This window comes from Vanessa tameamea, chromosome 5 (genome assembly GCF_037043105.1).
Source record: "Vanessa tameamea isolate UH-Manoa-2023 chromosome 5, ilVanTame1 primary haplotype, whole genome shotgun sequence".
Classification (NCBI taxonomy): domain Eukaryota; kingdom Metazoa; phylum Arthropoda; class Insecta; order Lepidoptera; family Nymphalidae; genus Vanessa; species Vanessa tameamea.
The window spans coordinates 5,762,114-5,774,484 of record NC_087313.1 but is presented as its reverse complement, the minus strand read 5'-3'; the positions used below and the strand labels follow the sequence as shown (position 1 = coordinate 5,774,484).

At 31.1% G+C, this 12,371-nt stretch overlaps 4 protein-coding genes across 4 annotated transcripts; 2 read left to right on the top strand and 2 right to left on the bottom strand.

Annotated features, from left to right (window-relative positions):
- Positions 1–922: 922 nt before the first annotated feature.
- LOC113392649 (lethal(2)neighbour of tid protein 2) lies at positions 923–2,698 on the bottom strand. Its single transcript, XM_026629179.2, has one exon. The coding sequence runs from the start codon at positions 2,474–2,476 to the stop codon at positions 995–997; it is 1,482 nt and encodes a 493-aa protein (XP_026484964.1). The 5' UTR covers positions 2,477–2,698; the 3' UTR covers positions 923–994.
- Positions 2,699–4,088: 1,390 nt separating this feature from the next.
- On the bottom strand, positions 4,089–4,835 carry LOC135194812 (uncharacterized). Its single transcript, XM_064220793.1, has one exon. It carries the CDS (start codon positions 4,833–4,835, stop codon positions 4,089–4,091), a length of 747 nt encoding a protein of 248 aa, XP_064076863.1.
- Positions 4,836–6,154: 1,319 nt separating this feature from the next.
- Positions 6,155–8,811, top strand: LOC113392677 (uncharacterized). The gene is made up of 6 exons (XM_026629217.2): positions 6,155–6,441; positions 6,628–6,772; positions 7,411–7,547; positions 7,628–7,691; positions 7,808–7,919; positions 8,599–8,811. Exons 1-6 carry the CDS (start codon positions 6,366–6,368, stop codon positions 8,803–8,805), a joined length of 741 nt encoding a protein of 246 aa, XP_026485002.1. The 5' UTR covers positions 6,155–6,365; the 3' UTR covers positions 8,806–8,811.
- A 593-nt stretch (positions 8,812–9,404) lies between these two features.
- LOC113392673 (cyclin-C) lies at positions 9,405–10,539 on the top strand. Its single transcript, XM_026629214.2, has 3 exons — positions 9,405–10,092; positions 10,172–10,264; positions 10,343–10,539. The coding sequence occupies exons 1-3, from the start codon at positions 9,502–9,504 to the stop codon at positions 10,463–10,465; spliced, it is 807 nt and encodes a 268-aa protein (XP_026484999.1). The 5' UTR covers positions 9,405–9,501; the 3' UTR covers positions 10,466–10,539.
- The last annotated feature ends 1,832 nt before the right edge of the window (positions 10,540–12,371 follow it).

The following is a 12,371-nucleotide window of genomic DNA, read 5'->3' as shown; positions in this document are numbered from 1 at the left end:
TTAATTTTCTGCTGGAGTTCTTCAAAATAAGACCATAACCAATCTTCTACGTGCAGCTATCGTCCCATAATCACTGGGACAAAAATTGGCTTACGCTATTAATATTAGTTCCTTACATATGAAATAAGCGTTTTGTCGTACTGACTACTTTGGTCTAAAATATCTCCTCTTTGGTGAAGAATACCAAATTCAAATTTATGTCTTTGTTACATTTGAGTTTTGAAAACATTCGTTTATTTTTTCCTCATTATTTTTTCCTTTGGCGTCGGTAAATATCGGTACATTTACGAGTACGAGTTGTACCGTGGCACCAGTTCTGCAGAAATAGCTCGAAGGATTAATAATGTGTACGGCGCTGGTGTCCGGAATTTAGACAACTTCTTATAAGGAAAAAAAATCAACTTCGATGCGGCAATCCAAACCGCCTTCAGAGTTTATTGATTCTCGCCCCCATGTTTTTTTAGTAAAGGAATCAACTACCTTTGAGATGGCAAAAGTGCATAGATAATAACGGTGCATAATTAAATAAAATTATTAAATAATATTATTGATTAAATATATTTTACATAAAAAAAAAAACTTCATATTCCTCCTGTATAAAACGCAAATTTCATATGTAAGGACCTAAATATAAGATTGCGAAAAAACTTGTATTAAAAAGAATATTAAGTGGTAACCATCGCCCAAAGACCGAATTTATTTTATTGGCGCAGTAAAGCCCATTTATATATTTTATTTAACAGAGCCTATTTTTATTAGGTTTAGTTTAAAGCTGGATATAAACTGAAATGGAAGTGATGCTGCCAAGACAAAAGTAAATTATAATTACAGGACTGAGAGTGATATAGGGCATGAGTTTCCAATATATCTTGTTTGAAATAACATAATATTCCAATAGGTATTAAAGAAAAAAGACAATAAATAAACACAAAATCAATATTGTTTATTAAAAATATTATACACATTTAGCATATTATCTGTGAATTGTACATTGTCATTGTATTTTGGATGCCATTTTTAATTCTGTAGACATTTTTTTACAAACTCCATACAAAATACTAATATGACATACATGTAACATTGCACTAGTTATATCAGTACTTGGATAAGTATTCCAACAGAATTCTATAAGAGCTAATATTAAAAATCTGATAATTATAGTATAATTAGTACACCATAACAGATATGGTAATGTATGGAAATACCATGAATAAAATTGATAATGTAAACTCCGAGCACATACAATGCCTATAAAATTTACTAAAAACATTGGAAGGACAAACAATTGCGATAAAATGTCGAAGTTTATGCTGTAAGCCTTTTCACTCTCATTATTAACAATCTTCTTAGATATCTTATTGCCACTTTTTTGTGAAGACTTCTGAAGCATCATTTCAAATGAATTTATAAATTGTTCTTGTTCCTTAGAAAGCTTTTCTTCTTTGTCAATGTTTGAATTAATCTTCATTTTAATGTCTTTTTTCAACTTAGATTTTCTTTCTTTATTCTTTGCCTCGATTTGTGGTTGCACTTGTTTTTGTACAAATTTCAAACGGCAATAACTTTGAAAATATTTAATACACATGGGCAAACATATTAACAAAAGCATGATATGTATAGACAACAATGTCAGATGAAAGTAGACACTTTCAAATAATTTAATATCTAAAAATCTATAATTAACTGTCCATGTGTGATTAAATACTCTACCCAAATCAAAACTACCTTTGATATATGCTACAGGATTTACTATTAAGAAGGGCAATCCTAAAACGAATTGTATCATACCACATGTAAATAATTGTTTTATGGTATCCTTGAGTCCGAGGTTTATTAAATAAAAGAAAAATAAAGCAGGAGCATACAAAAGAATGTTCATCTTTATTGAAACTGCCAAACTGTAAAAAATACTACCCAAGTACCATTTTGAATCGAGAAAGAAATTAATAGATATGTATAAGAAAAGAACAGCTACTGGATCATTAAACATACGTAGAATGTGAATAGAATGGATTCTATATGAAGTTAATATTGTAATAGCAAGAACATATGGAGGCACTTTTTTAGTTTTGATGTAAATTCTAAGAACTAAACTAAGTAATAATATATAGACCCCTATAAAAATGTATTGAGCTAATTTTATGTTATTACCTTTTTCTGTAAGAAAATAAAATAAAGAATATATATAGACGAAACCTGCTGGATAAACTAATGGTCCAGTATCTCCTCGAAGTTTGCTGTAATCAAGTGTTCCATTTAGAAATCCTTCACACTCTTGCATATACGCTTTCCAATCTATTTCTGTATAAGGCACTTTTTCTACTATCAGTACATTAAGGATTAACTCGGCTACTATTATAAGAAAAGCCATAAAAGGCAATTGCGCCGGATTCACCACTAATCCTTTTAAATAATTCCATGTAAAAATTTTTTTAAGTTCATGGTTAATCTCTTGTAATCTATTTCGGCTGCCCATTTTGGAAGATTCTTCTATGAAATTAGTGTCGTTCTTCGTTTAATAGTTTTAAAAGATTATTGCTTTCGAAATTTTGATACCTATTATTGAAAGCTATTTCTATTTTAGGATCAGGTCACCAAACCCAGACACTGAGCTACATTTTAGTAGCTAACAGCTGCATGATTATTTTTTAACTTCTAAGACGATTTAAAATAAAAAAATTGACAATCACGTCAATGTCAGATATAGTACACAACTACACTACAGATATATTCATAGTTAAGACATTCGATATCTTCAGCATTAATAAAAACAATAACTAAAAAAGATAAAAATAAAATATAATGCTACTAAAACAAAAATATAAAAAAACACGTCACACATATGTAAACATAAACGCACACATGCACATATTTAATTCTCATCTCTAAATATTATAATGAAGGGATCATTGTGTATTTTACTTGAGAACTTTGTCTTTATTTAAATTATGAGAACCTCCGGAGAAAGAAGGATGTAAAGCTATTTGTGTAGTTATGGGTCTTTTCTTATAGGTATAGTTTTCTAACAATGAGCTGGGAAAGAGAAGAATGGGAAATAGTTAGTCACATAGAGACTAACCATCAGACCCTCCTCTCTCTCCAGGTATTATACTTATATATTATATAAAAGAATGTTAATAAAAAAAAGCTTAGCACGAGTAGCAGCACCTGTCCGATAGTCCGATGATTTTAAAAGAATGGCAGGTGATCAGAGATGCAATTAGTGCAAGATTAGTGTAAGATTTGGCGGCCGTGAGAGAAAGCTATATATATATACTGGTGCCTAGATTACTTATAGGTACATCTTGATAGTAAAATAACACTTGATAACACCTGTCGGATCGGAATGAATTTATTTAAAAATGTGTCAGTATATATACAAAAACTTAAAATAGAATTAACCAATAAAATAATTACAGTGGATATATTTACAATTTGTTCGTCCAAAGAAATCGCTTACATTTATACCAATAAAAACGAATGCAATTTGAAAATGATAAAAATTAAGATTCAGCCAACTACAAGTTTTACATTAAAGTTGAAATATTTTGGAAATTAGATTACAAACTAAATTTTAGATTTTTCAACTAATGACAAAGCTTCAATTTCGTATGTTTATTTCGTATGATTTGTAAGAGCGCGACGGGTGAGCGCCATATATGCTTGCCTGTTCTCGCGTGATATACACGAATTCCAGTATTTAGCTTTACTTACTCGGAGCGCGTCTCTGGACGTCGATGGTTGTCTCTCTCTCTCCTGTGCATTTATTATTCCCATCTGATGGTGGGGTCTGCCTTCCTAGTCTTTTGCTTCCACTTCGCTCTATTTGACGAATCGTTTTCAGTAACATTGCAGAAACTAAGATCTTTTCTGACCACATCTGTCCATCTGGTTTTAGATCACCCTCTGGGTCTTGACCCTGTAACGTTAAGATTGGTCATTAAGTTTCTTATTTACTTTGGAGATCTTCTTCTAATTTGCCCAAATCAGCGCAGCCTGCTTTCTTGGAGCTTGGCGATGTCACGTACTCCCAGGCTACCGCGAACGTACTCATTGCGAATTTTGTCACGTCTGGTCACTCCGCACATTCACAGAAGCATCTTCATTTCAGCCACTTGCAAGCAATGGATATGGCGATGAGTCAAGGCCCACGTTTCGCTACCATAGGTGAGTTCTGGTCTGATAATGGTTTTATATATAAGTCCCTTAAGTTTCACTGGCATTCTTTGGTCGCAGGTTACACCGGTTACTTCTCGCCACTTTAGCCAAGCTGCCGCAATTGGAAGTTGAATGTTTGTGTCCAATTTTCCGGTATTATGCAACATAGTACCCAGATATTTATATTCATCACATATCGTAACTTGCTGCCCATCGATGACAATAGAGCTATTTAGCGAATCTGGGTCGTTACACACCATGTATTGGGTTTTCGAGACACTCAACATTATACCGCCTCTTTGTAACTGCTGTTTCCATTCTCCAAGAGTATGTTCCAGGTCACCTCGAAAGATTGTGCAGATGGCTACATCGTCAGCATATATAAATGTCCACGGCGTCAGGGATTGAGCCTTCTCAGTTAGGGCATCCATCACCAAGCAGAATAAATACGGACTGAGTACTGAACTAAGTTCCTTTGTTCTTCCTGTTAGGGAGCGAACTTTCAATGTTGCAAAGCGGATTGTCAAGTTTTTCCGCGGGACTAGCGTCTTTAACCGAACCCGTCCGTGACTCGGTAGCCCTCGCATACTTGTCACAGATTTAGGGCGATGTCTCTGCAGGTCGTTTTGTGGCGACGCCCTATCCAATACACGCTCTATTGAAACTTGAACGTTCATATCTTTTCTATTTGAAGTGACGATTTGGTTTTATTATTCCAGCACCGATTGCCATCTGACGCACAAAAACCTGTCTTTTCACGACAGGAAAACCCCACGGAATGGGTTGGTGTGTTCCGTCGCACAGATATTTACGCTGTGCTAAGCATTGACTGGTTATACCGCCAGAGCCTCGTCCGTTGTCTAGCAGGGAGCACCACGGCAGCCAATTGGTCGCCGCCGCCATCCGGCGCGAGCAGGTGAGGATGACATTTGGGTCGGATAAGATCTTATTTCCGCTCCCCCCTTACTCCCCTCTGGTGGATGGTTGTATGACATTATAATGTAAATCCTACAAGGCCAATTCCCAGAAGTGGATTTAGGTGAATTGAATATGATTGTGTCACACATTACTAGCTATCCATCCCAACTTCTATGAATAGAGTATAGAATAAATATATTTATATTTAACGAAAAAAAAAATTTTTTTTCTTTGGGCTAGCGGCTTTGCTGTCATAATCGGAAGAATGGATTAGAAATGCATAGAGGACAAACATAAATATTCATTTATTAAGATATATAAATATATTAAGATATATTGCCGTCATTGATTTGAGTTATCATTTATCCCATTTTAATCAATTTCAATTGAACTTATTGCGTTATAATTTGATAGCTTTTTGAGATATTTTAGTTCATTGTACCGCAATGACACTTTCTTTAGTTTTTTTTAACAAAACTATATAGCTTATCCGCTATTATCTAAAGTTATTTCCGAGCTCATGGTTAATAACCTCAATAATTACACTTGTGGCTGGTCAACAAATTGAAAAACATGAAAAATAAAAATAAACCTCCCAAAATTATGTAAAAAAAATTTTATTTGGTGTTTTCTTTCTATCAGCAACTCGCGCATGAAGTGCCTTGTGGCGCCCTATTTCAGTGTTGAATTAAAATGATTAATAATGGAAATGGAGTTCCGGGAGACAGGAATTTTTTTATAGGAAATTCCTCCTCTTTATGAATCTTTTTTGAAAATTCCTTAAATCTATATAGTTTTTAAGTTATTAATAAAAAAACTGAACACAGATGTTTTTTTTTTCATTTTATTTTTTTGTTAAAAACAATTCAAAATTTTTCCGTACTCTGAAGCCTTTAAAATACGTTTCCACTTCTAATCCAATGAGCTATATTTTAGAGTCTCATATCTATTTTTATCGTTTTTCAATTTGTTGACCAGACTATTAACCTGAAACACTTCGCTTTGTGGGTCATGGTATCAGAATAAAGCAATAAATGTTAATTGCACATTACATACTTTTAGCTTTCGTGTAATCTATTCGCCAGTTTAACACTAAGAAGCAAAGCATTAAAACCTTTTGATAGCAAGTGATAAAATAAACTTGATAAGGATTTCAGAAAAGGATAATTTTATTAAGCTAAGTAAGCAATGTTATCATGTTATAGTACTGCTAAAATACCATAACATTTAAACGTTGACTCACTATGATTTAGTCATTCGGGCTAAATAATTAACAACATAATAACAAAATGAAATTTCAAGTTCTTTGTGATATATTATTATTTTTTGCTTGTACAGTCGTAATTAGTGGTGATAAAAAAATACGTGAGTAATTTGTTTTAACTCTTTAATTCATATTAGGACGTCAATATAGTTTTTTTTTTATTTTTCCACACTACGATTATTTAAATGTTAATAGGTACATGTCGTGTGTATCGATTACTTTTACTAAGTAGACTTATACTTATTTACACAACATGATATTTAAAATGATATTTTTCTTGTAATTAGAAAATCCTCTTGAAGAACAAATACTGACACTTTTTAAAAAATGGCGAAAAGGAAGATTGCATACAGGATTATTTCAACTACCATCTCTGAAGTCTATTAACATAGAAAAAATCCAAGAAAGTTACTATGAGGAAACAGGAATTAAGTAAGATATATGTGATTTTTACAATATAAGTCATAAATTCAGTAAACATAATTCTAAAATTATAAAGTTTTGTTGTTTCCTGTTTTAACGGATATAGGTACCTATAAGTAGTATAGTATATCCGTACGAAGTAGGTGAGGGTAGAGTTAATAAGTAAACAGTTATCGCATTAATAAAAGTCAATGCTTGCCATTCGTTTTTGTATTGCTTGTATATTTAAAATATGCAGGAGTGATAAAATATATAATTTTGACAAAAACAATTTTTTTTTCTTCAAATTGAAATGAGACTAAACGAACCTCCCGACTGGTCCTACAACTGATAATCTCATTTTGAAGTCGGTTAAAAAGCAAATAATCACATCAACAGAGGATAGGTACTTTGTTCATTTATTTCTATTAAAGTTTTGTGAAACGAAGACATAAAATTGTAAATTTACATATTATAATTTTTTCAATACGGATTATCGGATTTATTATAATTTTTTCGATAGATCCCGAAGAGTTTCCTTATTATAAGGAAATTTTTCGAGTTGTTTAGCTTTGGTTTTATGTAATGTTTTTAAATATTTAAGATTATATAAAATCTATTAAGGCAAAATAGATTTTATTAAAAACATAATTTTCTTCTTACGACAGAATATTATTTTCAATCGGAGAGATGAAGTTAACGGGACTTGATAATTTTTCTGTTGATGCACTGGATATAATACGAACACAGAATGTTTTAAATATTTCTGCCATAATTCGAGTTCCAACACTGACCCTTCATTCAGGTAGGCAGAGAACATTTTTAAATTATATAAACCTATTTTTATTTAACACTATTTATCGTATATTATTATTATTAATTTAGATACTTATACACTGGATGGACGAGCGTACTATGTATATTCATTAAAAGGAAAGGGTGCAATGAGGTAAGGCTAACAACCTATAATGGTAGGTACTTAATTCTATATTTAGAATTGCACTATACTTTTTTTGAGGTTTTCATAGTGTGAGGTTTTATATTATGATTTTTTATTTCTTATAGGATCATATCACGAAATAATGTGGTTTCAATCAATATTGTTTTTAATAATGTTGATGATATTCAAACATCAGTATCAGATTTTTCACTTAACTACAGCATTACCATGGTTGAAGTAAGTAATACGCCTTGGTATTTTCACTACATAACTTTTATTTTATTTTATATAACTTTATATTATGATAAAATTACACAAAATTAGACCAGTTATTGTCCACTTTTGCAAAATTTATGTTATACTATTTCCATTTCTTAATTTTCTCGATGACAGCTCCTGTGATAACTTGAACGAGCATATTTTTTAAATTATGTATGCATTATTTTATAAATATATGACGATTACACACGTACAACGTTATACCAGAGTCGGAGAACTGATAGGGATGCAGCTATATCGATAAACGTAACACGCTAACAGACCCGATTTTTTTTTACAAAATGTAAGAAAATAAACTTCTGCCGGATACTTTTGAACAAATTTATTATCTAATATTATATTTCATTACAAGATGTTACACGTATTAATTCTTGATTAATAATACCAACTTCTTTAAAATTTTCGAAGCTCTTGTAAAATAAGTAGGTATAGGTAGGTGCTCGACAATGAAACGAAATAATTATAACGACAGGTAATCTTTATTTAAATAAATAATAATAATATAATAAATATATGCGATCGATATCATTACTTTTTTGGTCTCACCACTACAACTATCAAATTAGAACTGTCATCGAGAAAATAAAGAAATGGAAATAGTATAGTTGTAACTATTAACAGTATTTTAATCTTCTAGGGTAATTTAGAGAATAGCTCTTGGCCTATAAACAATGTGCTCAATAATGAAGGTGTTAACATATTGAAGAGTTATCACGAATACATTAATGAGAAGGCGAGAGAATACGTTGTGGCAAATGCTAATGAGTATTTGTCTCGCGTCACATTTAAAGACTTTTTAAATACCATCGCTAATATTGGTGTCAATTCTTATGTGGTAGAATAAATTTAGAAATAAATACTTTATTTTAATAAGTAAAATCGTAGTTTTTTTTTTGTAAGTAATAAAATAAAAATATATTTTTATTTTATAAAAACAGAAATAAAAATTTATTTAAGTACTGTTACTTTATTTAGACCACTTACCATCAGGTGGCCTTTTTTCCAATAAGCATACTTAATAGAAATAAATAAAGATACTTACCAAACACAAAGATGATTACGATTTATTTAATAATGATTAAACCCACAATTACTAGTTAATAGAGATAATTTCAACTCTGTATGTCTGTCTGTCTTATACGCTTTCATGATTAAACCACTAAACGGAATTTGGTATGAAGAAGCTTGAACCCTAGGGAAGGAAGGACTTTTTTTATACCCAATTCATTGTAAAACCTACGGCCCATTAAACTCCTCCCCTCAAACTGAGGTGAAAGGTACGTAAAAATACATTTATTTATGTCTAATAACTAAACTAAACTAAAATGTAGTTCCAAGGTAATTATTGTATACCTGGTAACATTGAGTTATTCGTACTTGTCATTTGTCATTGTCAAGTAGCAAACAACGACAGTCAGCAGAGTTAAACTTAGCTGTAATTTTTGAATAATATAAAACCCGAAGACTAGATTTTTTAAAGTTATTAGAATATGAGATAACGATCAACCTTATAACAAAGGGAATTTGTGAAATTCTGAATATGGCTGGAAATTTTTGGCAAAGTTCACATCATCAACAATGGATACTGGATAAACAAGACCTAGTTCGAGATCGTCAACTCGATTTAGCAAAGCTATCGGAGGAAGAATATCAAAAAATATTTAACTTCTTTGCGAGCATTATACAAGTACTGGGCGAGCAATTGAAATTACGACAGCAAGTAATTGCTACTGCGACTGTGTATTTTAAGCGCTTCTATGCAAGGAACTCGTTAAAATGCATAGATCCATTACTTTTAGCTCCGACGTGTGTTTTTCTTGCATCTAAAGTCGAGGAATTTGGTGTTATATCAAATTCACGACTTATAACGACATGTCAAACTGTAATTAAGAACAAATTTAGCTATGCATATGGACAGCAGGAATTTCCATACAGAACTAATCATATACTAGAATGTGAATTCTATTTACTGGAGAATTTAGATTGTTGCCTTATTGTTTATCAACCATATAGACCTCTTTTACTCTTTGTACAAGATATAGGACAAGATGACCAACTCCTTACTTATGCCTGGAGAATTGTTAATGATTCTCTGAGAACTGACGTTAGCTTATTGTACCCTCCATATCAGGTAATGCTTTCATTTCAAGTGATTGATCATAAGTCTTATTTTAAATTTATATAAAAAAAAATTATACAATTTATTTTAGATTGCAATTGGGGCTCTACACATAGCATGTGTTATGCTCGGAAAGGAGAATTTAAAACCCTGGTTTGCTGAATTGAATGTCGACATGGATAAAGTAAGATTTTGAGATTGTTAATCTGAGATATATTAGTACTAAGAAAATGTTATTATAAATGGTTATTTCATGTTCCAGATACAAGAAATAGTCAGATCAATAATTAATTTATATGAAATGTGGAAGAGCTATGATGAGAAAAAGGAAATTCAAAGTCTTCTAGGAAAAATGCCAAAGCCTTGTCCAGCTCCCCAAAGATAATACTATTTAATGAAATCAATTATTTTTATTGTATCTGTATTACATAATTGATAAAGAATTAAGTATTTAATAAATGTGATTTATTTATCCTCAATTAAAATTTATAATATTAGTATTAATCTTGGAAAAAATTTTTTAAAAGAATTGGTGGCCCATAATCACAATTCTCAATCTTGCCTGTATCTTTATACAAGAATACTTGTATAAAGTATGCGGCAATAAGATTGACTTTCCTCTTGAACTGTCGTCCAAAACAAAAGCTTAAATTAACTAACCCAATATTAAGAATGAGAAATATATAAAACTTACTTATATTAACGAGAATTTGATATCTAAATTTAATTACAAAACCTGTAATAAGTATTTTCACATTGAATTTTTTTTCTGTTGTACCTATCTTATAAGCTGTATATGAAATGAATAGATCTATTCACTCATGAAGGTATACCTCTGCACAATAAAAAAAAATAATTAAAAAAAAATATTTATATATAATTTAATTTGAACCAGATGCATGTTTAATTTGCATCTTAATGTCGTCGCAACTTAACCGAATTTACTTGACCAATACATTTAGTTAAAAAAATATTGATATATCATTAAGAGTTATATATAATAAGTATCGTATACCTCGTGAGCGTTGATTAATGTATCAATTGTCTCCTTTCCTTTAAGCGTATAACTGCTTATTGTATAACTGATACAATCATAACACTCTACTCGTATTCGTACCAAAACATTTTACCTTATAATACATTATACAGCACAGTGTCCATGATTTGTAACTTTCTGAGATACAACTTTAAATTTAAATATGCGATAATAGCTCTCCGTTACTATACCAGCAACTATATACTATTCACATTGCAACTTATCGATATAAATCAGGTACTGGATAGGTTCATAATACTGATTTATCGATTGCAACATTTATCAACCCCCAACAAATATTTGATAGCAACGATAGTTGTGCTATAACCGTAATAACTCTGCAGGGCTAAGCTTTCTTCCTTGTTTTTTTTTGTGTCTACTTCGTAATTATTACAGAAGTCCCTTGCTCTATTATAACCATCTTAAGATGGCGATAATATAGCATTAATAAAATAAAATAATCGAGTTGTATATCTGTAATTTATTTATAGGATGACATCGGAATTGTATCTTTACTTTATTTTCTTTTCCTATTTACATGATGGATGTCAGGACTCACTCGTCAAATATTTTCAAATATTATCCTAAAACTTTATTCGTCAAGGGTACCCTAAAAGTAATTGGAACGTTTAGGTATTTAAGTTAAGCCGTAAGTTTAGTTCTATCAGTTTCATTTTGTAAGTTATTCAACATTATTGAATATAACGCAGTTATTCAACATTATTGAATATAACGCAATGTTTTACATCTACTTGTCTTTACTTTTTGGAGTTCTCGGGCAGGAGTCAATAGTTACAAGGTATATTTTCATATGATGAATATAGTAATAAAATAACCATTGAAGCATAACGGACAATTATAATATATATATATATATATATATATTATTTGGGGAGTTTCAATTGTTGGTTTTTATTTTTAATAAATGTTATAATTTTTAGTACATCGGTGTTAATGGATGCTCCCATTAATAATAATGGAAATTGTTCTTGCGGCGGATTTGATACACCTTCTCCCGACCAGAACAGTGAACCGCTTTTGTCTCAGATCCCAATGACAGTAAAGTGCAATGACGAAGGCGCCGCAACTTGCAAAAGTCTTTGCCTTGCTCTGGCTTCAGCTACAAAAGCGAAAGGGCCGGAGATTTTATGTGTCAGACTTAAAGATGTTAATGAGACAAAGGTATGATTTACATAATCTTTTTCATTAGTAAATTATATTCTCGAAGCCATTATATCCATGAATTTAAATGACA

Coding starts and splice junctions, on each gene's coding strand:
- LOC113392677 (XM_026629217.2), top strand. CDS start 6,366: ATGAAATTTCAAGTTCTTTGTGATATATTATTATTTTTTGCTTGTACA. Junction 6,442..6,627: donor TAGTGGTGATAAAAAAATAC/GTGAGTAATTTG, acceptor TCTTGTAATTAG/AAAATCCTCTTGAAGAACAA. Junction 7,920..8,598: donor ACAGCATTACCATGGTTGAA/GTAAGTAATACG, acceptor TTAATCTTCTAG/GGTAATTTAGAGAATAGCTC.
- LOC113392673 (XM_026629214.2), top strand. CDS start 9,502: ATGGCTGGAAATTTTTGGCAAAGTTCACATCATCAACAATGGATACTG. Junction 10,093..10,171: donor TATTGTACCCTCCATATCAG/GTAATGCTTTCA, acceptor AATTTATTTTAG/ATTGCAATTGGGGCTCTACA. Junction 10,265..10,342: donor TGAATGTCGACATGGATAAA/GTAAGATTTTGA, acceptor TTCATGTTCCAG/ATACAAGAAATAGTCAGATC.
- LOC113392649 (XM_026629179.2), bottom strand. CDS start 2,476: ATGGGCAGCCGAAATAGATTACAAGAGATTAACCATGAACTTAAAAAA.
- LOC135194812 (XM_064220793.1), bottom strand. CDS start 4,835: ATGAACGTTCAAGTTTCAATAGAGCGTGTATTGGATAGGGCGTCGCCA.